The sequence below is a fragment of the Poecile atricapillus genome, chromosome 1 (genome assembly GCF_030490865.1).
Source record: "Poecile atricapillus isolate bPoeAtr1 chromosome 1, bPoeAtr1.hap1, whole genome shotgun sequence".
Classification (NCBI taxonomy): domain Eukaryota; kingdom Metazoa; phylum Chordata; class Aves; order Passeriformes; family Paridae; genus Poecile; species Poecile atricapillus.
In genome coordinates, this window is record NC_081249.1 from 174303604 (window position 1) to 174328023 (window position 24420).

Sequence of the window (24420 nt, forward strand, 5' to 3'; positions counted from 1 at the left end):
AGGCTGGGAGCAGAGTTTGGTTTTGAGGTTTTTAGTGGTTTCTTCTTTTGAGCAGGAGCCTGACATAGGTCAGTCTGCTAATAAATTTGCTGGTCTGGCTGTACTGGACACAGGAAGCTCCCGCTGACACACATTTCACACCTGATACAGAACACAGTAGTTTCTGATTTTTTTCTGTTGTTATTTCTATAGAGGTCCAGAAGTTTAATGCTGTGGCCATTATTTCAGAAAAACAATCTTCAAAAAAATGCACTAGCTCCAAAAGCAAATCACTCTTGCAGACCCTCGGGCTTAGGGAATGCTTTCCTGTACTGTCACATCACCAGCGCTCCAATTTATTCCACAGAGCAAAACAAGAAGCACTTTCAACACATGACAAGAACCCAGCACTATCAGAGAACACAGCATTAAAAAGCAACAACAACCTTCCTCCTCTCAAGTTTTGAGCCACAGTGCCTATAAAATGACACAAACACTTCAAAACTCACGTTTCAATGTTTAGAACAGTCCTATGCCACAAAAGTGACATACAGATTCCTTCATTATCAAAAAAGAAAGCAGCAGTTACATGGAACTTAAACCAAAACTATATTACCTGGAGTATATTTTAAGTTTGTCTAACAACATTGCAAAGCCAAACTGGCTTAATTTAGATGCTTGTTAGAAAAGACACATTACTCGCACTGAAATTTATAGATATTACTAGAGGGGGTGGAAGGAGAGAAAAAGTTGCCTATTTTCTGCCACACTGTACAAGAAGATAGATAAACCTATTAATACCCAAGTTCATTTCCTTGTGAATAGTCCTATAAAAAGCAAATGTTTTAAAAAACATTAGCCTACTAAGTAAACTATCTTTAAGTACAGGATTGCTCTCAAGAGAAATGACAGGTTTCAATTACCTAAAAAAGGCTGCAGGGAGATAAATCTCCAGCAGTGAATTCCACAAACGGGATCAGTATCATACTACTCTGTGCCACAGAGAAACTGTCAAATTTAACAGGGAGAAATTTGGAGATACAGAAGGCCAAAAATTTAATATCCAAGCAAGAAGTTTCACAAGCGTGCAGAACTTTAGAGGGCATTACTTCTCTTGTTTGGTAAAATGAAGGAGAGTTTTGTGTTTCCCTGCCACAAGAGTTCTCTTGCCCACAGCCAGCTAATAAACCAAGAGACAGAGCAGAGACTGGAGAGGAGACAGAGCAAAGGAATCATGAAAGATGCTTTTAACTCCAGAGACACAAACAGGCCAGTTCAAAGCAGCTGAACATGCAAATATTTCTAGTTATTAGTTAAGACAACACAAGTCATGTTAATTCATTTGATTAAGAGTAATTTTATTTTTTTTCAACTTCAAAAACAACCTTGAAAATTAAAAGAAAAAGTAGCATAGACTGTCCTCAGTCACAGGAAAATCTCTGTTTACTCAGTCACATACAGACTGAACCAACACCTCCGAGGAATTTTAGAAATGCCTTTTCTAATTTTTCCCTTTTCTGGCTAAGCAAACACAGAACAGATTTGGGAAGACCAGCAAAGCTTGACTCATATATTTCAACCCAGTGGAATGCTGTACTCAAACTTTTAAGTTGTCAGTCATCCTCTGGGCATTATCTCCAGCAGATCCTCTACTCATAAAGGATCCCATATCTTCTTAGAAACATAACAAATCTCATTAAAGGACACATGGATTCTTCTCCATTAAACTGTCCCTATAAGGATAAAGAGCACAGCAAAAGCATCTCCAAGACAGGTACTTTATTCATAATTCCCCAGCGAAACATAAAAATGGCCAAGATTTAAGACAATAAAAAATTTCAAACTTCAACTCAAGTAGAAACTGATTAATCAATGTAAAACCAAAAGTTTGTCCCGGATCAGCTGATGAACTCAACTGGTCTTTTACCAAAGGTAACTGGAGATGATGAACTACAGGGTCTCATTAGCAAAATGAGATTGAAGAGATTCTCCATGTGCTTAAGGAGAAGCCAGAGTACCAGAAGGATCCCAGCTTCCTCAGAGTTCTCTGAATCAAACTCTAGAGTAATAGGGAAACAGGCAGGGAAATACAGTTTTCTGCTTTTACCCAAATTCTTGGAGTAACTCATGCTGGCTAAAGAGTAAGTTTTCTGCCCCTGAGGTTTTTTGTTTGTTTTCCTTAAGCAAGTTTTTTTTCCATCTCTTCAAGTCTTTGCTGATTAGCACAGTTACCTGCAAACCCTAAAGATGAAGCTCTGAGAAAAGTGTGCAAGATACTGAGATGCCCTGAACACTCAGCCAGCAGGAAGTCCAGCATCAAGCTTTGGTTTATGCTGCTATAACTTACCAGAGCCTGTATCGAAGGAGAGGACCAGGAAAGCCCACACTTACTGACATCTAAGCAAGCCTCAGAAGCACAGAGGTACAGCAAGCTGAAGTCAAACAAAACAGCCCAGTAACACCAGGAAAATTCCTGCTAAATTGTTGTGATCAGTAACAGCAATCACAAATGTGAAAGGGCAAACAATCGGGGAAAACAACATTCCTTTAAAAATTGTTTGATGAAGAAGTTAAGAACCAAAGAATTAACATTCCAGGTCACAATTTTCTGAATTCCTGGCTCTGGAGCATGTTCTGATGAGAGAGAAAGAGTAATGAAAGTCAAGAAACACTTATTCAAGAAACAAATATGTGAGTGTTATGGCTAGGACACATGCACGGTTTAGCAGATGCTGGAAAGGATGGATCTACAAGACAGGAGGAAAGCAAGCTGTGAGTGGCCTCAGTGGGAAGAAGTTTGAACTTGTTGACGTGCAGAAGGGCAGAACAGTTGGATGACTGTTCTGCAATTTGTAGTTCAGTTTTGGCCATGTTAACTCTATGTCAATAAGGAGATACACAAATACAGACAGATTCAGCAGACACCAAAGCCTACAATTCATCACCCTTATCTTCAGAGATGAGTGACTGGGCTTAGTCAATATAGACTTCCTTTCAGTGAGTGAAGAGAAACAGACGCTTCAGAGAATGAGTCATTGACTTCCTTTCGGATTAAATTAATCACACCCGAAATCTGCCTGCCTCTATGCAGAGCCTCTGAAAGGAGAAGAGAAACAGGAGCTCATACAGACATCTAAATTTTGCCACCCATATCCAGCCATGACACGGGTGGTGGAGATGGAAGAGTTATGTTCAGGTTGAAGAAGTTTACCAAGGGAAAATGTTGTACTTGAAACATTAACCAGCAACCAAAACAAAAGAAATCCACCAAACAAAACAAAACCACCAAACAACAAAAAATCCACCACCCAACAAAACACACCCCCACACAAAAAACATGTAATATCATCCCAAATGAAAAGGAGAAGGTGCCCCCTTCTCCTCCTTCAAAGAGGGATGGGGGAAGTTAACACATGTAATGTGAAGATGAAGGAAATGGATGACAGAGAAATTGCTAATGATAAAATGATAACAGAGGACTCGTAAGGGACAAGGTAGTATATAGATCAAAGGATAAAACTGAAGCAATGGTCTGTCTAGAAGAGGAAGTCTTTCAAAGCCTTAGTGAGTAAAGAAATTTAGGAAGATATGAGGCAAAACCAGAAAAGGAGGACTTTAAACAATGATTAGTTTAAAAGACACGAGAAAACTTGATGTGGTGCTAATAAACACAGAGATGAGAGGATTAGGATTAGCCTTCTATTGCAACAGAAATGAAGGCAAAGAAGGGCAAGATAATGGCAGAGAGCCTAGACTAGAAGTTTCATTATTGAAATCAAAGCCAGGGACAAGAATTGATACGGGAAGAGGAGTCAAAGAAAAGATTGCATCCAACAAAAGAAACAGTCCAGAAGACTTCAAAGTCTATGCACAGCTGCAAACTACAAATTCACTGGGGAGTTACAGACACATTGTGGAACAGCTCACGTGCCTGGAGTAATGAGATGGATGGTTACAGGCTCCACAAGAAGGACAAGGTGACAAGGATTCATGCTATACAAAGGAACAACCTGGAAGTGTGAAGCTCTGCTGAAAAATGATTGACAGGCTGATAAAGAATAAACAGGTCTGGATGAGAGGTGAGACCAAAGGAAACAGCCACGAGGACATGTCATAAACCACCTGATCCTGAAGATGAAGCCTTCTTTAGAAAGCAGGAAGACCTCCAGATTTCATGGTGAACTGCATCCACCCCACAGCTACACAGGAACCACAGTGGGTCACAGGTAATCCAGTGGAATTCCAGAGCACATCAGGAACAAGTCAAGTAGAAGCTGTGATACACCCACTACTATTTGGAAAGGAAGAAGTGGTGGAAGATGTAAAGTCTGATGGCAGTCTTGGTTACAGCAACCTAAGATATACAGATCTTGAGGGGTGTGAGGAAGATGGGTAGCATAATTACAACACTGGACTTCAGAGGGCTTCAGTTGGTTCAGAGAAGACGTAGGCAACTATCCATGGCAAAGAAACACTGCACGAGGGCTCCCTTAATCACAATCTGCACACACAAGTTAATTGGATTTGAGGGGATACATCTGAGGATGCAAAGGGAAACGGTTAAAAGAGTATTCTCTGCCATCGTTAAAAGGCTGTAGGAATTTGAAAAGGTTCTCTCTAGACTAGAAGGCAGCAAGCATCAGGCTTCTCTTCCAGATGGAGAAGATGCCAGAGTCAGGGTCCTCTCAGCCTCTTGGAAGGCTACAAATCTACCTGGAAACCATTTCCAGACACACAAAACCCAAGAAGGTTACCAGGAATTGCCAGCACAGATTCAATGAGGGTAGATCATGCCCAACTGCAACAGCCAGAATGCAGCCAAATAAATTCTAACTACAGCTCTTCCCTCATCCCATTTCATCATTCTCCCTGGCAGGCAAACTGCAGAGATCTGGACTAGGCCAGTGAACAGCAACTTGGGTGAAAGGCTGGCCTGGTTCAGAGAGTAGTGCTCAGCACCTTCACCATAGACTTACAACTGTGATTGATACTGGGGTCAATACTGTTTAATGCCTTCATTAACAACATGAACAATAGGCCAGGAGGTTTCCTTTGCCAGCCTACAGATGACATCCCATGGATTGGAACAGTGGCCAATATGCTGATGGGCAGAGCGCAATTCAGAGGAATCTTAAGATGCGGCAGAAATGAGCTGACAGAAGCTTCATGAGCCAAATGCGACCTTCTGCACCTGGGACAGAAGAACTGCAGGGCAAAAACACAGGCTGAGGACTGTTGGACTTTTTTGCAGAAAAGGGTCTAGGCTCCTCAGGGACAAAAAGCTGAACATAGCTCAGCAACACCCAATCGCAGTGGTGAAGGTTAACTTCATCCCAGAGCCACGTTATTTAGACTGCAGCCAGCAGATCCAGAGAAGTGATTATCATCTCCTGTTGAGCACTTGTGAGACTGTGTTTAGAGTACTTTGTCCAGTTCAGGACTCCTCTGCAGAAGAGGCACTGGCATATTGAAGCAAGTCCTGCGGAGTCCCTATGATGATTTGGAGACTGCAGCACATGGATAAGGCCAACAGATAAATTTGCTGAGTCTCAAGAAAGATGAGGGAGAAATTTTCTTTGGTGCTTTCAGCTTTGCAGTAGGAGGTTATAAAGATGGAGCCAGAGCTGCATCACCAGAGATGCCCAGCAAAAGGGCAAGAGGCAAGAGCCTCTATTTCATCAAAATAAGTTCTGACTCAACACAAGGAAAAAATTCCTCACAGTGAGGGGTACCCAACCATTGGAGAACAGAGTGTGCAGGGAAACTCTGTCATATCTTTCCTTGGTAATAACTGGAGCTCAGCTGCCCTAGGCCCTCAGCAGCTTAATACAACTTCAAAGCCACTGTTTTTTTAGACTCCAGAGGTCTCTTCCAATCTCAGTTATTCTAGGATTCCACTACTCTCCCTTCCCTTGCTGTTTCAGTTTTGTTAAACAGTGTTCCCTGTTCCTCTCCTTTGGATACTTCTGTTCTTCAGATGTGTAATATGTCTTGGTCTAATTCACAATGAATAGTTCTGGGAGGAAGCAGAACCCTCCATAATCACTTGTAACAAACCAGCTATGAAATGAGTGATGACAACAAACATTAAAGAATTAAGCAAATAGTGTAAATGTAAACAGCAAAAAATGCATTACAGAACATCTTCAGAAACACTTTCCCATTTAACATTAAAATACCGTTAGCCATGTTTTGGTATCTAAGAGGACTGAGGGAAAACACATATTCATTCAAAGAAATAATTAAAAACGCAGCACAACAGTTCAGAAATGGGATTAAGCTAGATGCAGCTGCAACCTTAAAACTTAGTTTAAACCAATTTTAAATACATGCAACTGAAGCTTTCAAGTTATAATCATACCATTGACCCTCCTTTCCCTCTCCCTTTCCTCTTTGGTCACTGAAGACTACTGAAAGTATCAGAGCTCCAAGTCAAGAACAACTACCTTTTAACAACAACTCTGACACGGATATAGTGAGAGCAGATTGTCTGCAAGGAAACAAGAATAAACTGGCTATTTAGAGGGATTATGTAATGCAGCACGGAACTGTAAAATGGGATTTAAAGAGACATCTCTCTGCATTTTAGTCCTGGAAGTAAGTGTTGACCAGTACTGTAGAAATTTGAAGAGGCTCAGGAACAGAGAAAGATATCTTGTCAAAAGTCCCCCCTCTGAGTTGGTATTTTATTCATAATTCTTCTTTTTCAGAAGATCAGTAGTATTTAGCTATTTTGCGATATCCCTTAAAACAAAGTTGAAGCTGAAACACCACATCATCTCACATGTGTGAAGGTTTTTACTACAAAAATAATGTCTATATGTACAGATACAAAGTATTTTGTGGGCCTGAGCTTGTTGAACTTGTGGAGCTTCATACACTCAATTAGCACAGTACTGCACTCTGAAAATCAAAGTGATTATGAACAAATACAACAGTATTAAATCTTCCCTGCATAAATATTTTAGCAAGTGTAAACAAGACTCCAGTTTCTGTAAGCAGCCAATTCCCAAACAAACACACACAAACATCAGCTGGTTCAGCAAAGAAAGGAAGAAATTGAATGGCCATGCCCTACTGCATTATAAATAGGGAGGAAAGGTACAGCAAAGGCACATGTAGTAAGGGAGACTAGTTCTGTGTAATGGACGTTCCTACACAAACCTGAAAATGACAAAATGTTCACAGTTTGCCCGTGGCTTTGTTAATATCATAAATATACATATTAATAAAAACATCAATGCACACCATGATTTTGTAGAAGTGTCCAGAACTGATGAGCAGCTGCTGAGAGATTTTACTTTTGCATTTCTTCACTTTAGAATGCATGAAAAAAAAAAGTTATTACCTTATGCATTCTAATGCAAAACTCTTTTTCATCTAATTCTAAATATCCTTTCATTAAAAGCCTCAAAAACCAGCAGCATCATACATTCAGCCAAGCCCAGCTGCTCTGCTGGTAATTAAGAGACAGTGAGTCCAGACCACCTCCTTCCCACCTCCCCTGGAAAAACAGACTTTACAGTAAGGAGGAATTTGGCCCACACTTCATGAGGAAGGAGTGGGGGAATGGAGGGATAGCAGAGGGAGGTGGTTGTTTTTTAAAACCCAGCCAGTCCCTGCTCCATGGCTGGACTTTTCCCTGCACCACGTCAGGCCCGCAGGTTGCTGGCAAGCAGAGCAGGCGCAGAGCGAGACCTGCCAGCGCTCTTGGACCACACACAGGCTCTCAGCTGCTCTCCAGCACTCTGGGGACTTCCATCCACAGCCCATCCCTGCTTCCCAGGGCCTGGCTCTTCCCTCCAGCAAGAGCCTGCGTGGAGCACCGGCAGGATGGGAGAGAACCGTGCACTCACAGCACCGAGGGCAGCAGCGGCCCAGGCCTCCCTCATGGGCTGTCCGGCACCAGCATCCCCACGGGAGCGAGTTCCAGCACTTCATCTGCAGAACAGGTAACTTTGGAAATGCCAACATAGTGGCACCAGCAAATAAATAAGTAGCTCGGCACTTTTTATAACTGTTCATTTTTCATACAGCCAACTAGCAGCACACTTCAGTTTCACCCAATGAACAACTCCATCCCTCTCCTCTAAAATACGTACGGTAAGTTCATTTACATTGCTACACTTTCAAGTCTAACCATGATGGATATTTAACATAATTTCACCCCAAAAAAAAAAAAGCCATGATCATGGGCCCACAGTGACAGGGTGAGATTTTGTAAGCTCACTGCCATAGCTCAATTTGCAATTAAAAACTATGTAAAGCCAGAAGTGTGATTAAAAGCAGCAGACAACCAGCTCATTATACAGAGGCAGAAAAGAAAAGCCTTTCAAACACCAATTGCTCTACCTGAAATATCAGCTGCTGTTGTCATGCCTGGGACTGAGCAAGAACATCACTTAGCTCACTGAAAAGAACTTTCCCAGAGACAGATTGGCAGCATGACAAATGTAGTTTGGCTACAGAAATCAAAGACCAAACACTTGTTCCTTATATAAAGGATAGACAGGAAAAAAAATAGAAGAAAACCTGCAAAGAGCTTCAGAGAGGTGTAACTAAAAAAGACAAATTATTTTCCTGTTTCAAGACTGTTTGGGAGATAAGTTCATTTAAAGCAGCTAAAATTTCTTGTATACAATGCTGATATACTTAAGCCAAGTCACAATCATTGTTTTTGATCAGGGAGGCCCCCCACACAAAAGCTGTGGGGAAGGAAGATGCCCAGACATATTCCCCAACAAACACTCATCCAAGAAAAAAGCTGTGTTTAGATTCTAGAAAAACGCCTACACTGTCTTTACTTGTGATTACCTTTTGGCAGAACCAAAAGGGCTTTTGAAGGATTCAAACACTCCACGAAGCAACAAGACAGATTTCCTTCCATCAGCACTTTACTCTTCTACAATTACAGACAACTGTGAAGTTCTTATGCACAAAAAGCCAATTTATTTTTAAAATGCCTGTTCAAAATTACAGTTTTGATTAAAGCGCCTTAATCCAAAACCAGACTTCATTAAGTTTAGTGGCTTTATCCCACTGCTTATATAGGCTACATGTAAGACAGGAAATTTAAACTTCCTAAGATATTAACTTCAGACCTGACACTAGCTCACCTAAAGTACAAGCTTTACTTTGCCAAACAAACAGGGCTCAATACTCTTAAGCAAAAACAGCTGAAGAAAAGATTCTGCATATAAAACAATCTGTATATACATCAGCTAAGTAATGCTGGGTAGAGTAATCTGTGTTTCAATGGCACAGATCAATCTTAACCTGTCTATACCTATGAAGATATAATATCAGATTAATCTTCATATACCTATGGAGGCATAATATAGGCAAGATTTTTCTGTGTTGAGTTGCAAATGTAAGATTAATTTAGGAAAATACTTTTCTCTAAAATATCTCCCCCAAATGAGCATCTTATCAGTAAAACCCATTTACATCTCTGGTTAATTACATGTCAGCTTCTGAGACTTTGCTATGACAGTCCATCAGCTGTCATCTCCAAGAGTCATGAGACAGGAGTATTAATTAGCCAAAAAATGACAACTCGTGTCCCTTGATATGAGCAACAGCAAACTGGAAGACCATTCTACTCCTGGAATAAAAGCTGGTATTATTCACCCTCTTTAAAGAGTGTAGAATATGGAGATCTCAATTAAAATGTAAAGCATGTAATGAGAATATTTATTTTAATGTCACCTGTGCGCTAAAACCTTTTTTTCCATTTTACCTCTCTCTATTCAATGATCCCATATTAAGCACATGATTACTTATATGCATTATCTCACACTTGTATTGCTCAAGACCAACAATATTTGAAGAATTATACTTAAAAACAGACATGAATAAAGCATTTTAAGAACCCCGAAAATGGACTAAATAAAAAGCCACCATAGGTTTAACAGATAATAAGAAGGTGCAATGGGTATGTCAACCTTGAAAAAGCCCTTTTAAACCACAGTAATACTGTAAGGTGCCATTACCCTTTGTCAGTCAGCTACATGAACTCATAAATCAGGTGTAGCAGCCAAATGAGAGCACAATGAAAAATCAGCACTAGGCAGGCTTGTACACTGAGTAATGAGGGGCCTGCCGAGGTTTTGAGGTCACATTCAAAACTACAAATTAATTGTATCAACCATATTAATAAAAAGAATTCATATCAGCAAGACTAAAATTTGCTAGTACCATTCTGCAGAGTTTGTGCTCGTGACTCCTTTCCCAGATTGGCGTGGAATCCTCCTCCTAAAGTCGGTGTTTTCCCCGCACCTATTAGAGGAAAAAAAAACAAACACCAGTCATGTCAAAGAGAATACATTAATTAAAATATTAAAATAAAAATCATTGTGCCAACATATTCAGTATCTGTATAATCAACAATATGCCAAGCTACATTAAGGTGGTCTTAAAGTACTTAAGAAATCAAGCACCAGTAATGCAAATTACTTCTTTCTTGGCATACCATAAGAATTACATGGCTCCATAAGCCCTCCCAATCTCAGTTCTAAAGAAACTACAGAAATCTCTCAATATCTCTTTCATGCAGAACATGAAAATCAGTATGGTAAAATATTTCTCAAAATAAAGGAGGAAAAAATTGCTTAGTTAGTATTTTTGTCTGAAGAATATTCAATGAAGAATTTGCAGAATTTTAATACATAATTATTGGCATTATAGAACATAAAACATGTTTAGAATTCAATAATGACTATGTTGGCTACTACAGGCGTAACAGTTATTTTAAAATAACTTCAGTTTGTCATTAGGTAAACACAGCAACACTTAGGCTATAAAAACTGCAAGTCTGGAACTCCTACTTTTACACCCTGAAAGGTTGGAGACTTAAAAGAAGTCTGAGTTGTAAATCAGCATGAACTAGAGGCTGGTTTGGGCATCCATGCCAATGCAGATATTGCTGGGAGTCAGTGGAACTACGCATGCAAACCAATCTTGCAGAACAGGGAATTAAACTACCAAGGACAGAAAGAGTCTCCCACTAAAGCAGGAAGGTTTTTTAAAAAACAATCAAGGTACCTCAAGCAGGATATCTGAATCTATCAGCTTAACAGCAAGTGAGACCAAGAAGCTAAATTGCACAGGATTGAAAAAAAGCAATTTGTTAGTAATTGGACTTCTACTTAATTCAAGTTGTCTGCTCTTCAGGATAGGGAAAAAAGCCATCTTGTTGTCTATGATGCCTACAGCTTTTCCTTAAGTTCTTGTGGCTGTTTTCTCCTCTTAGACTAGCTCTTCAGAACAAACTAGAAAGGCTTTGGGATAGACACAGCGATGGGAATGAAGTGACTCTTTAAAGCAGTTCAGGGAATTTCCTGTACATATCTGAAGTACATTTCCTGTACTTCCAGGGCAGGTACAACTGATGAGAAACTGTGACCTGAACTATTCATCTTACCTGACTTTTTAGCTCTAGTCTCCTCTCAGTTGCACTTAATGTACATCTATACTGAGAAAAAAAAACAACAAAACCAAAACCCATGGTTTTGGTTTTTGGAGGGCTAGAAAAGCTAATAAGCTAATATCCCTGCAGATTTACTATCAGCCTTCAAAGGTTATTTTTCCATATAACCTTTAAATTAGGTTTCCAATGCTATCCACAACAGAAACCAACTCCATTTCATTAACAGATCCTTTAACAAACAATAACCAGCTCTCATGTAAATGCCCCCACAGATTAAGTACTTCATCCTAATAAGAAGTGAAAAACATTCAATAGTGATCTCCTCCCTGGATACAGAGGTAACTCTCCCAGCTCTGTGTTTGACTGCTAGAGACAGCAACGTCTCCCTGCCATTCTTACAGGTACAGCCTTGTATTTCCACAAACACTTGAAAACAAACCAATGCAGCAAACCAGAGAGAGGTTACCAAGCTAGAAAAGAAGGCACACCATTTTTGGTGTACATTTATAAGAATGGTTTACCTGGCAAAAAATATATCAATGATGGCAATAATTTTACATTCCTTTTCTTCAGTAAACAAATCAAAGCAGAAATTTTGCCTCCCATTTTCCTTTTTTCTGGTTGTTTTAAGGTTTGCCTTACCACAGGCTTCCTCATTAGTCTGATTTGCAGCAGGAGAGCCCATCAGTATATAGGAGCATCAGTACATGGGAGGAGGACACCAACTACAAGGCAGGAGCAAGCAGGCTGGAGGCAGGAGGCTCCCCAGCACTTTTGTCAAAGCCATGGTTGCCCCCTCCTGAACACTCCACTTCCCAGTCCCCTCTATCCTTGAATATACCAAAATAGTGAACTGCTTTGGACTGCCAGTGGCAAAACAACACTTTTAAATGTTTCCCTGTTACTACTACAAAGCCCGCACAAAACAATCTTACATTGGTGATAAACAATACTAATAACTAAATAATTTAACTTACTCAGGAGTGAAAAACCAGAATAATATAAACAAAATGAAATTAAGTTGAGACTTTAGCGATTTTGTTCTTTAAGACTCTTTTTCATTAGACATCAGGTTATAACATCATACATAAAAGTAATTTGTTTCCAAGCTACAGAGACTGCAGCAGATACCAGCAGAGCTATATGAAAGACAGATTCTGCTATCAGAATTGATGTACCCATTTTTCAGCAAGTTAACTGGAAAGGCTGAACATCTCTACTTAGTATTTGTCTTTGAAAACTGACAGAAAACTAGTCTGTTGAGCACTTACACTCTCAGAACTGCAAACTAATGTTGCCACTGACTATGTAGTCTCACCCTCAGCTTTAATCTTACAAGCAAAATGCAAACCAAATTCATTAAGATAACTGTTCAGCTGGGTAATAAAAAGATAAACTCTTAAAAAAAGAAAACTGAAATCATCAAATTCATTTAAAGACAAAAATCCCTACAAAGCTAGCAATTTAAAAAGTACAAAGCAAAGGAACAGCAATTGCCAGGCACAACCAAATTAACATCCCAGCTTAACTGCAATTTTTACATTTCTTGACCTTTTCCATTCTTCCCCCACAACTTCAAAAGTGAATTAAGCAGGCTTTTGGTTTTTCACATTCAGCTTTCAAGACATACAAAAATATATCCGAGAAGTATTTGGTGTCTTCAAGTACTGCCTGCCAAATCTTCCACATTAACACTACCATTTCCCTAAGGCAGCTCCAATGCACTCCTCCATGAGGTGCTGAAGGTACACTGCCATCAGCTCATCCCATCTGCTGAGGAGGGCCAGCCGTGTCCTGAGGGGCAGCAGGCACAGCATCGCCAGTCGGGTGAGGAGGGGACTGTCCCAATCTGCCCTGCACCGAGGCAGCCTCACCTCCACTCCTGGGGACAGCTTTGGGCACCACAATATTAAAAAGACAACATAAAGCCATTAGAGTGTGCAAAGCAGGGCCATGAAGACAGTGAAGGGCCCAGAGGTGAAGCCATATGAGCAGCAGCTGAGGGCACTTGGTCTGCTCAGCCTGGAGGAGACTGAGGGGAGACCTCACTGCAGCTGCAACTTCCTCCTGGGGAAGAGGAGGGGCACACACCCAGCTGTTCTCCCTGGTGATCCATCACAGGACCTGAGGGAATGCCATAAAGGTGTGTCAGGAGAGGTTTAGGTTGGCATCTAGGAAAAAGTTTTTCACCCAGATGATGGTTGGGAACTGGCATAGGCTCCCTAGGGAAGTGGTCACAGCAGCAAGACTGGCAGAATTCAAGAGGCATTTGGACAGTGCTCTCAAACATTTGCTGTGTCCTGTGCTGAGCCAGGAGTGGGACTTTCACGATCCTTGTGGGTCCTCCTCCAACACAGGATATTCTATGACTCTATGATTACTTTTAGAAACTCACCCAGATTTGCAGCTTTGCATAACTGAATCTTCCTTTTCCCTTCAAGTTTGCTTTGGACATTTACATGAAATTTTGGACAACAGAAGGTGTGGAGAGATGTGTTAGGCAGCTCAGAAATACAGCTACTCCAGTTTTTGTGTGGTCCTCTCGGTAGGCTACACTGCTTTAACACAACAGAACTGAGGATACAGGGGATCATGTCTGGAAACCTGATGATACTCAGTCAAAGCTCACACAGGTCCAGACCCAAACTATAACCCTTCATCAGGCTAAACTTCTTGTCAGAGATGTATTAACATCTGGACCCTACAGTCTTAAAGGCCTTTTTCAACTAAAAAATTATATGGTTCTACCGTGACTATCCCTCCTGACTATCAGCCAAAAGCAGCCATCTCCACTCTGCTGCTCACAGCACAAGCAACTCAGCAGTTTCTGTTTTGCTCCACCAACTCCCTAACAAACAGTCACATCACCCTGCTTCTCTACAAAAATGTTCCTCAAGCTGTAAAAGGTGCAAGTAAAGCTTGAAGTTTGTGGTAATCTTGAACAACAACAACAAACAACAGGTAACAGGAACAGCACTTATCAAATCACTCTACACAGTGGAAGCAAAGAGCAGCTACTTGGGCACTTGCAGCTTAAAGGGCAACTTTTCTGTCAAATAGTGACATGATGAGTTTCAGACTCAACACCTGGAGGAGAAACAGGTTCAGTCCCAGCATGACAGATTTTGCTTCCTCTATATAAATGAGCAAGTGAAGACAGGGAATGAGGCTGCTTGTGGCCTGAAGTCCACCTGCTATTTGATAGGACCAATCCTAGCAAAATCCTTCCTTGTAAAATTAAACCCAAAAGCCACCAGTCCTTTCTTCAGGACAAAGTAGGGGTAAACCTTCTATTTCAAATACATGTATTTACAGAGCCAGCATAAAATCTGGTAAAGTTTGGTAAAGAATGCAGACTGCATCACACCAATGGCACACCAATAGGGGAAGACAAGATAATCTAACATAACAAAAAAAAAAAGAGCTTCCTACTGAAGTTAGATCATAAAAGTAAAAAGGAGGGTAAGTAAACCTCCCACTACAATTCATAGTAGAATATAGATACGAACTGTATACATACCTATACAACTCACACCATAATAAAATTATGTGACTGGCGTTCAAGTTTGCAACTGAAACAAATCTTTCCCCACCCATTTTTTCAGGGAAATGAACAGGTCTGCAGGCACCAGAGTCTGCTGAAACAGTACTGCCACATAAACTTCCATAGACAAACTTTAAATCTCTTCCATAATAGCTTATTTTCCTAACCACAAGCTATAGAGATAAATATAGTTGCGTCCACCACAACCCAGCTTAGGTCTGAAATCAGTCTGCATCCAAGTTACGTGCACTATTCTGCACAGCTGACAGCAGCACCCTCTGCTGTTCCCCTCCAAAGGACAGTATGGAAAAGACTTAATGCCAGAAAAAGCTTCATATTAATTTTGGTGCACGATTGCCACCTGGAGGATTTGGGGAGAGAAGCAAAATTGATTCATCTCACTAAAACATATAGCAGATGTTTATTTTAGACGAAGTTCCCCCTCTTCCTTCCTAACACAGCATGATTATGAACTAGTTTTGTAATGAGAAAATCTGAAACAGAGTAAAACAGGTAAATACTCTTCAGGATTTCCATCAAAGGGTCTGCAAACCCAGCATACTTCCTTTCTCTGTATTGCAATTTGACATCATGACCACTTTGCATAACTTAACATCAACCATGTCATTTATTATTATAGTAATGTTATTTATTTTTATGGTTATTATTAACCATTTAGTCATCTCTAAAAAGCTGGGCCACAAATATGAGGAAACTTGCTGGTATTAATATTATTTTAACTTTTCAGTACCCTGTGTTTTCATTTAAAGTTTAGCATGTGTATTATTGGCAGAGCCCATTTCAGGACTATTTGAGACTGCACTCTAAGAAACATTTAATGCCAGGACTTGGTCTTTCAATAACTTACATAGAAACTGATTAACAACTACCAATTAAAAACAAAACTCTTCCTCCTTTCACCTCTTTAATTTTCAAAAATACACAAGAATCCTTTCTTGTACATAGGAACCAATTAGACAAAAGCAAAGAATCTGATACAAGAACAGAGTTCATCCCCTTTCGCAACTGTCTCGCCACCAATCACTGTGACAGTAATTGTCCATCTTAAAACACTCAAGAGGACAAAATGGTACAGAAGATGAATGACGAGTAAGATCAGCTTAAATTTTAAGCTTTTTCCTCCATGTAGTCGATCCCTCTCTTCTTTCCAGTTTTCTGACCATAACTTTTCATTTCCACAATCCCCAAAAGACAAGTACTTAGATCAAGGCAAACTCTTGTCAAGTTCGCATTAGAGGTCAATGTAGCTCACATGCCTCAATGCAAAAACAAAGACTTTATGGATAAAATAGTATAGAAAATACTTCAAGAAGCTTCCACAGGTATACCCTAAAACACTGGGCATACCACAGCTTCACTGAAGAGCTGAAGATACATTAAATCTGTCATGGGACACTGCAGAGTGAGAGTACACATTCAGCATTTCTGGGAGTGCTAATGGGTCTCTGTAGTAACTTCATTATAATTTACTTGCAAAAAAAAACCTGGGATAGTAAAAATAAGCTCTTCTTCGATGTTCTAAAATTTGAAGCAGGCTACTTACAAATGTTGTGGAACCTCCTACACCAAAAACTCTAACAAATACTTGTTGGTGTGTTAAGGATTACTAGTTCATAACTTTCCTTTCCCCTTATGAGCAAAAGCAAGAAGATAACCTCCCACCAGTCTGAAATTAGTGCACTGCAAACTCATGTACATTTGGAGATGGAGAGTCTTAATGCGTGTTTGCTGAGCCAGAGCCAGAGATTCTGACTCAGTGCTGAAGAAGAACTGATGCTGTCAGTGCCCACTGCAGAATCCTGTTTCTGTGACTGTGCCTGTGTATTTGCCACTGCCCTAAAACCTCCAGGCTTAGTCACTAAGTAAAAGTCACTAAGTAAAAGTAAGTAAAAATCCTAATAATTCTCATTGAAATTTGTACTAGAGATTTGACCCCGAATTCTACAGCAGGGCAGGGACAGGCAGAGCTGAGAGCACCTCCATGGGTCCAGGGATAGGCTGAGGCCAGACAGGACATGAGCCTACAGGGTCCATGGGTGGGCAGGGCAAGGCAGTGAGGAGCTGGAGACCAGCCCTGCTGTGCACTCCCTGGGGCAGGGGCTGACATCCCTGAGGACTGGGATGGGGTCCTGGGCCATGGACAGCCTTGGGGGAACCCCAGAGAAAAGCTGTCAGGGACAACAAGAACCAGCAGTACCTGGCTTGTGACAAAGAAGCTTATCAGATCTGTTTTTCTAAATGTACTACCAAGCATTTAAAGTGAATTTTTCATATAAAAGAAGCAGTGTTTCCCCAGACAGTTTGCTTGAGGATCATAAGCTCAGTACACCTTGCAGCATCGTTTCTTTGTGCTGTATTTCTCAGTTACATCGTCCAGCTTGCTGCTGTGCTGCCTGCACATCAACCTTCCCATGTGGGACTTTTCTTCTCCTTTGATTAGTGCCAGAAGTCCCAGACTTCACCCTTCTCAGCTTCTTTAAACAAAAACTGAAGAAGGATCTGGGCTGTCAGGTTTGCTCCAAGCACAACTTTCTCTTACTCTCTTCAGCTTCAGTTTTTCTCCTGTCAGCTTCAAAAAAAATATTTGTGAAAACAGTTCCTCCCAACAACTCCCACCCAGACACACTGACAAAGCAATCAGAGAACTCCAAACCTTCAGACATGGCACACAACTCTTAACTTGCCTTTCTACAAAAGCAGCAGCCATACAACCAGTGCAAACTGGCAAAGGGCTCGGTGTAACTCCATCTTCCAGGATGCAATCATAGCACAAAGGAGAGGGAGAAATGTAGCTCACTCTTAGACCCTGTACTGCCGTACTTCCTGCTAGGGTGTGTTCACAGGTAGCAATCTATAGGCAGAACTGTTAAGAACTTGGGTAAGAAGAAAAACAAAAACCAAGACACATTCATTCCAATTAGCAGGATTCAAAAGCTCTCTAAATTTGTTAAGAAGTCAGAGCAAACAATCTCTTTGGCCAGTCTGAACTGGTTATCAACTCTAAAGTGAATAGTTATTGTTCAAAACTAGACTCAGCTAGGAAAAGTACATGCTTCAAACACTTTCTGTGCAATCAGCAGAGTTCCTTGGAGCTAAAGCAGGCATGTTAACCCTTCTCCACTAATACCTGACTTATCCAGGGTCAAATTAGTCAGGTTCATGAACACATTATCAAGGCAGGGTCTTCACAAGCTTCAAGACAGTAATATAGTTAGGGTGAAGTGGTGAGGCTAGATTCTTTCCTGACTGTGACCACTCACAACAGAATTAAGAATTACAACTAACTAGACCAGTAAGGGGCATCAAAGCTTTCAGAGGACTTTCCTCTCAAAAGAATACAAAACAGTACACAGCAGCCACTTCTAGAGCATGAAGGGGTTATTCCCCTGCTAGTGAAATAACTTACCAGCTCACAACCCAGGAAGTGAGGTACCTTACAGGAAGAGCTGACCTGCCAGTCTTTCAGACAGCATTTAAAGGAATGGTGGGATTAGCTCTGTAAAGCTCAAAGAACATGCTCTTCCTGTGAAAACTCAAAAGAACAGCTGTGCCAAATCAGACTGAAAGCCTAGTCCAGTATCCTACCTCTGAATTAGAAAGTTCATTAATATACATGCCTACAAGGGTAACACAAAACACAGGAGGAAAGCTTGTTGTGATAGTTCTCTCATATAATCTCCCAATGTCTAGAGACCTGTGGCTCAAGGATGTCCTGAAACAATGAGTTTCTTTAACGGCCATGACACCTTTTTATTCTGTCTGGCCAATCATTTTAAACTCATGCAATCTTTTAACATCCACAACTTCAGATTCACATGGGGAGTTTTCTGTTAAAACCAAAACCAGCCAAACAAAACTTCCTAATGCTTTTGAACCTCCTCCCCACTACTTTTGCAATCAGCTAGATGCAAGATTTCTTAGCACTCCCTAGATTTTGCATTATGTGACCCTTAGCAGCCGCTGCTGTGTTATTTTACTGCATTTACAGATCTCTACTATGGCCCCATTCAATCATCTCCTTTCCAGTCTGAAGAGGCTGAGTCTATTCAGTGATTCTAACTGAGAAGCTCTTCAGGAAGCTCTCCTCTTAATCACTCCATCATCCTCTCTGTGTCTTTTTCAGTTCTATTAGAGGTTTTCCTGAGGAGGGGGAAGGAAAGAGAAACCCACCAGAACTGCACACAGCACTTCAGTTGGAGGTAACACTGTGGATATGTAACAGTGTACAGAAATGCTGTACATGCTCTTTTAACTTCTAACATTCCTCTCCCCACACAGGTGTTTTTGTACCATGAATGAACATTGAGCAATTTGTTTTTTATAAAGCTACCCATTACAACCTAGGGATCTCCTTCCAATATTACCTTAGCCAGTCTGGATGTAGAAGAAGCAATCCCACATTTGGAAGAAAGGAACAATTTGCTAACTCTCACAACCACTTTTGATCCCATCTGCTATCCTACCACTCATCCACTAAAAGCAACAGGTCCTTCTACAGTCTTTACTACCCCAAATAATTTAGTATTGCCCACAAACCTCATTAACTCACCAGTCACCTGTTTTCCAGATCATCAGTCCAGATTCTATGGAATTTCACTGGCACCTCCTTCTGTACTCTCCAGACTATATTTGTTATCATTTGAAGAGCTACTCTGCTCAGTAAAGACTTCTTTATCAATGACAACTCAGATTCTATAAAAGCTTCTCATGAAAGAACTTGCTGACCTTCCTTTGAAAATCCAACTTTCTGCTTTGTCCACTTACCAAAAAGGCATCTGGTGAAAGATCTTGCTGACCTTACCTTGAAAATCCAACCATCTGCTTCATCCACTTACCAACTTCCTTAGAAAGCTCCAAAGGATCTTCAAGGCAAGCCACTTTGCCAAAAAGCACTGTTACCCTGTATTTACTTGTTCAGAACACATATTTTATCCTTCACTACTTGGCTCAACCTGTGCATGTAGATGTGGCACTCAGGAACACGGTTCAGTAATGGACTTGGCAGTGCTGGGTTAACAGCTGAACTTGATCATCTTAAAAGTTCTCCTACAACATAAATGATTCTGTGATTCTTCCCTTTTGTCCAACACACTTAACTAGCCTGCATTTTCCCAAGACTTCATGGAGAGCAAAGCAAAACCCCTCATTCATGGCCAAGCACAAGCCCATGCCTTCTCAGCACACCAAAAGCTCAGCTGCAAAAACATCAAAACAATGGACAGGAACAGACACACACACCTGCACTGGAGAACACCGGCTACACCAAATTTCTCTGTGGAAAACATCAGTGTTGATGCTTCCTACACCAGGCACACAAGTAGCTCAATGTAAATACTGCCAGAGAAAACTTAACTGTGATCTCACACCTTCCTCCAACCAAGAGTATAAAAGAAGGGATTTCTTATGTTTTATAGGGATTCTACATGACTTAGCAAGGACTTGGCCACTTTGTGTTAATACAGAGAAGTGCAGGATTCACTTCTTCAGTAAACAGATGCAAAATTCTGAAATCTTAACTTGTAGCTTGGAAAAATAAAAGGTTTTTAGAAAAGAAAAATCAGTGTCTCAGTGCTTTCCACTCCCTTTTGCTTTTTTATCATGAAGGTGAAAATAAATTATTAATAAATGCCTCTGTATTCAACATGTAACAACACACAAATAGAAGCTGTTGTGGATCTTGAAAAGATTTGAGGAATATTGTTGCACAACTAGTAGCTCTGAACTCCACAAACACCAAAAGCCCCATTCAATTCCCAGCCCTGCACTAAAGAACCTGACATCCCTCACCCTTTGCAAACCTTAGACAACGTTCTCCAAGACACCCAGCCCTACTAAACCTGAGCCAGGGACTCAAAAACAGCACCCCAGGCACCTCTGACACTGCAAATGTTCCACACTCTCTGAGTTCATCAGACTACAGTCCCAGGAGCCTCAGACCAAGGCATTTCATTCAGTTTTGATGGAAATTTACTAATAGAATCAGAAGTCACTGAAAGGCATACCTTACCAGAAAATGTTGCTTTCAGCAACTACATGGTTTCTGACATATACAAAATAAATACACATTCCTTTGAAAATTCTCCACCCTTTGGAGAGATACAAAGTCCTTCTTACAAAATAAATTACTTTTCTCCCCATTCCAGAGGATTTTAATCAGTCATAAACACATTAATAGACAAGCACACATGATGAAAACACTGTTATTGCAGCACAAATACATCTTTTCAGATTAGCTTGCATCACTCAATTTATGCTGAGGAAAAAAATTATTCACAACAGAAGCACCTGGTTTGGAACATAAAGAATTATACCAACATAAGTCACCCATATCCTACTTTCCTTAAAGTATTTCTGGTGTGAAACAGGGCCTGCACTCAGAATCACAGAATGATTTGGATTGGAAGGGACTTTAAAGATTATCTAGTTCCAATCCCCCTACCACAGACAGGGACATTTTCCACCAGACCAGGCTGCTCTAAACACACAACCTGGCCTTGAACACCTCCAGGGATGGGGCATCTGCAGCTTCTCCAGATAACTTATTCCAGGGCCTCACCCTCACTCATCTCTGCAGCAACTTAACAAACCTACAAAGAGCATTGCTTTTAAAGTTCTCTTCTGTCATTTCCACAAACACTTCCCCCAAGTGCACACATCAGTGCACATGGGGACTTGCTAGAAGACCACAGTAAGAACACACAGTGAAGCCCCTGCAACCACACCTTGTGCCAGCCAGACAAAGCCACCATAAGCACATTAGAATGTGCTGCAATCACATTTTCATTTTTACACAGGTACCACCTTTAGGGTGCCTATCTGTCATTGCGGGTACCAGGCTTTGTTCTTTCAGGGTAACATATAACAAGTAGCTAATTAGCTATACAAGAGCAAAGAATTAATGTATTATCCAGGAAAAAAAGATTAGCCATGAGCAGCATCTCAGGACTTTCGCAAAAAAAAAAAAAAAAAAAAAAAAAAAAAAGCTATACCTTAAAGAAATTTTGTAAAGTACTGTGCAATTCAGTACCCAGAAGGGTAAAAAAGCCTCGGTATGGTGCATTTCTGTCTTTTCCTTTCGATTTTTTTTAAGGATAAAGGCATCCCAAAATGCGCTTTAGCTTGCATGCCATCTGTCCTGCATAATTTTGGGTGGGAGGGAAAAAGCAGAACAAGCCCTTAAAAATGTAGTCTCCACATCACAACAGGAAAAAGTGAAGGATACAAGAACTGCTCATAAGCTATAAAAAAAGTAATGCCAGCCCCCTGAGTTGGAAGAAAGGAATGGCATCAGACAACTCCTAGCCTACAGTAAACTCCCAAACTCCAATTTGCAGTGCTGCATTCTCCACCACAGAAAGAATTCCTCCTTCTTCCCCACAGCTATACAATCCATCAGAGCCGCTTGTTTCACCGCTAAGCTCTTTCCCATGCTTTTGCTTATGTTTCTTTCTCCTTATATACATTCCCCATACAGATTTTCCATCTCTTCCCTTTCAAACACTACTTCCTCCCCACACCCATTTTCCTTCTCACCCCTTCTAAACACTGTGTCTTCTTGACATTGTCTTTTTCCATGTTTTATCCTCCAGAGTATTCACACAATCACCCCAACCCAACTACTGACAGGAGACTCTTGACCCTTTACGTCCAGCCTGTTTCTCCTCCTTGTGCCCCTACACGTTCCCTCTATCCACTAAACACCCAACCCAACCTTTCCCATCCTCCATCCCAAATAATTTCATCTACCTCCCCATTTCCTGTGCACACAGCCCTTCAGCAGAGCCCCAAATCTTCTCACACACCTGTCCCAGTCCCTCACATATTTACACTCAGAGCATCTCTCTCATCCTGCACAGCTTTTATTAATCCTTCATTTCTGTCTCACCTTGCACAGCTCTCCTTCTCCCCATGCACTGCCTCTCCCATTTCCACTCTGTGCAGCACTAGTTCCCACATGCACCATCCATATCCCTTCCTTGCACAGCCTGGTTTCCCACAGTCTGTCCCTCACACCCCTTTGCACAGCACCCTTTTCTCTATACATTGTCCTTATCTCCCAGCACAGTGTCCTTATCTCCCCTGTACTCTCCCCCATGCAGCATCCCCATAACCCCACCCTCTGGCACAGCATCTCCCCGTCCCTTTCCCCGCACTGCCCACTGCTCCCTCACTCCCATGCCCTGTCCCTAAATTCACAGAATCACACAGTTAGCTTGGAAAAGACCTCTAAGGTCCCTGAATCCCACCTGTGACTGAACACTGTCAACCAGCCCATGGCACTGAGTGCCATGGCCCGCCTTTCCTTGAACACCTCCAGGAACAGGGACTCCACCACTGCCCTGACCTGTCCATTCCAATGTCTAATCACCCTTTCCATGAGGAAATTCTTTCTAATGTCCAACTAAACCTGCCCCGGTGCAGCAGGAGCCTATGTGCCCTCCTCCTGTCACCTGTTCCCTGGGAGCAGAGCCCGACGCCCACCTGGCTCCACCCTCCTGGCAGGGAGTTGTAGAGTGGTAAGGTCCCCCCCGAGTCTCCTTTGCTCCAGGCTAAACAACCGCAGACTTGAGCTCCAGAGCCTTCCCCAGCTCCGCTGCCCTTCTCTGGATGTGCTCCAGGCCCTCAATGTCCTTCCCGAATTGAGGGAAGCTGGGCACAGCACTCCAAGTGTGGTCTCACCAGTGCCCAGTACAGGGGGCAGACCAGTTCTCTGGCCCTGCTGGCCACACTACTCCTGACAGAGGCCAGGATGCCGCTGGTCTTCTTACCCACCTGGGCACGCCTTGGGCTCGTGTTCCGCGGCTGTCGATCAGGTCCTTTTCCGCTGGGTCGCTCATCCCTGTGCTCCGTTCCTGATCCCACACCTCTCTCAGCCCCTTCACCCTGTCCATGTCCACGCCATTCCCTCGAGGAAAGGTGTCCGCATCCTTTCCCTTCTGCCCTGTGCCCCATCCCCGCAACACCTTCTCTTGGTACACCGCCCGCTATTCCCCGCACCCCGTTCGCTCCCCGTGCCCCCGGGCCCCCTCTCCGCACACCGCCCCTGCCCCGCCCTGCCCCGGCCCGGCCTCACTCACCGTCCAGCGACACGAACTGCCCCACGGCGGAGGAGCCGCCGCCGCTGTTCTCCACGAACTGCACCTCGGACACGATGATGTTGTCCTCCAGCACCGACCCGCAGCCCGTGCACACCGCGTCCCCGCGCGCCGCGTCCACCTCGATCTCCGCGCACCCGCAGGCGCCGCACACCCGCCCGCCCGGCATCGTGCCCGCTGCACCGGGACGGGCCCGGCCGCCGCCCCCGCCGCTCGGCACTGCCCGGCACAGCGCGGCCCGGGCCCGCCGCAGGCCTCGCTCGCTCTCCGGCACCGGCACGGGGAGGAGCGCGGCCGCCGCCGCCGCCGCCGCGCCCCGCCCGCTCTCGCGAGGCTTCACCCGCCGCTCCCGC

General features: G+C 42.3%; 2 protein-coding genes across 2 annotated transcripts in view; both read right to left on the reverse strand.

Annotated features, from left to right (window-relative positions):
- BRF1 (BRF1 RNA polymerase III transcription initiation factor subunit) overlaps positions 1-24378 on the reverse strand; it is a 174205-nt gene extending 149827 nt beyond the window's left edge. Inside the window, exons 1-2 of the mRNA XM_058832496.1 lie at positions 24050-24378; positions 10177-10257 (exon numbers count right to left, since the gene is read on the reverse strand). Coding sequence (XP_058688479.1) covers positions 10177-10257; positions 24050-24236 — 268 coding nt within the window. The 5' untranslated portion in view covers positions 24237-24378. The remainder of the gene's footprint in view (positions 1-10176; positions 10258-24049) is intronic.
- Positions 5993-24420, reverse strand: part of MTHFD1 (methylenetetrahydrofolate dehydrogenase, cyclohydrolase and formyltetrahydrofolate synthetase 1) — a 158625-nt gene continuing 140197 nt past the window's right edge. Inside the window, exon 28 of the mRNA XM_058832429.1 lies at positions 5993-6002. The gene's annotated coding sequence lies outside the window, so the exon portion shown is untranslated. The remainder of the gene's footprint in view (positions 6003-24420) is intronic.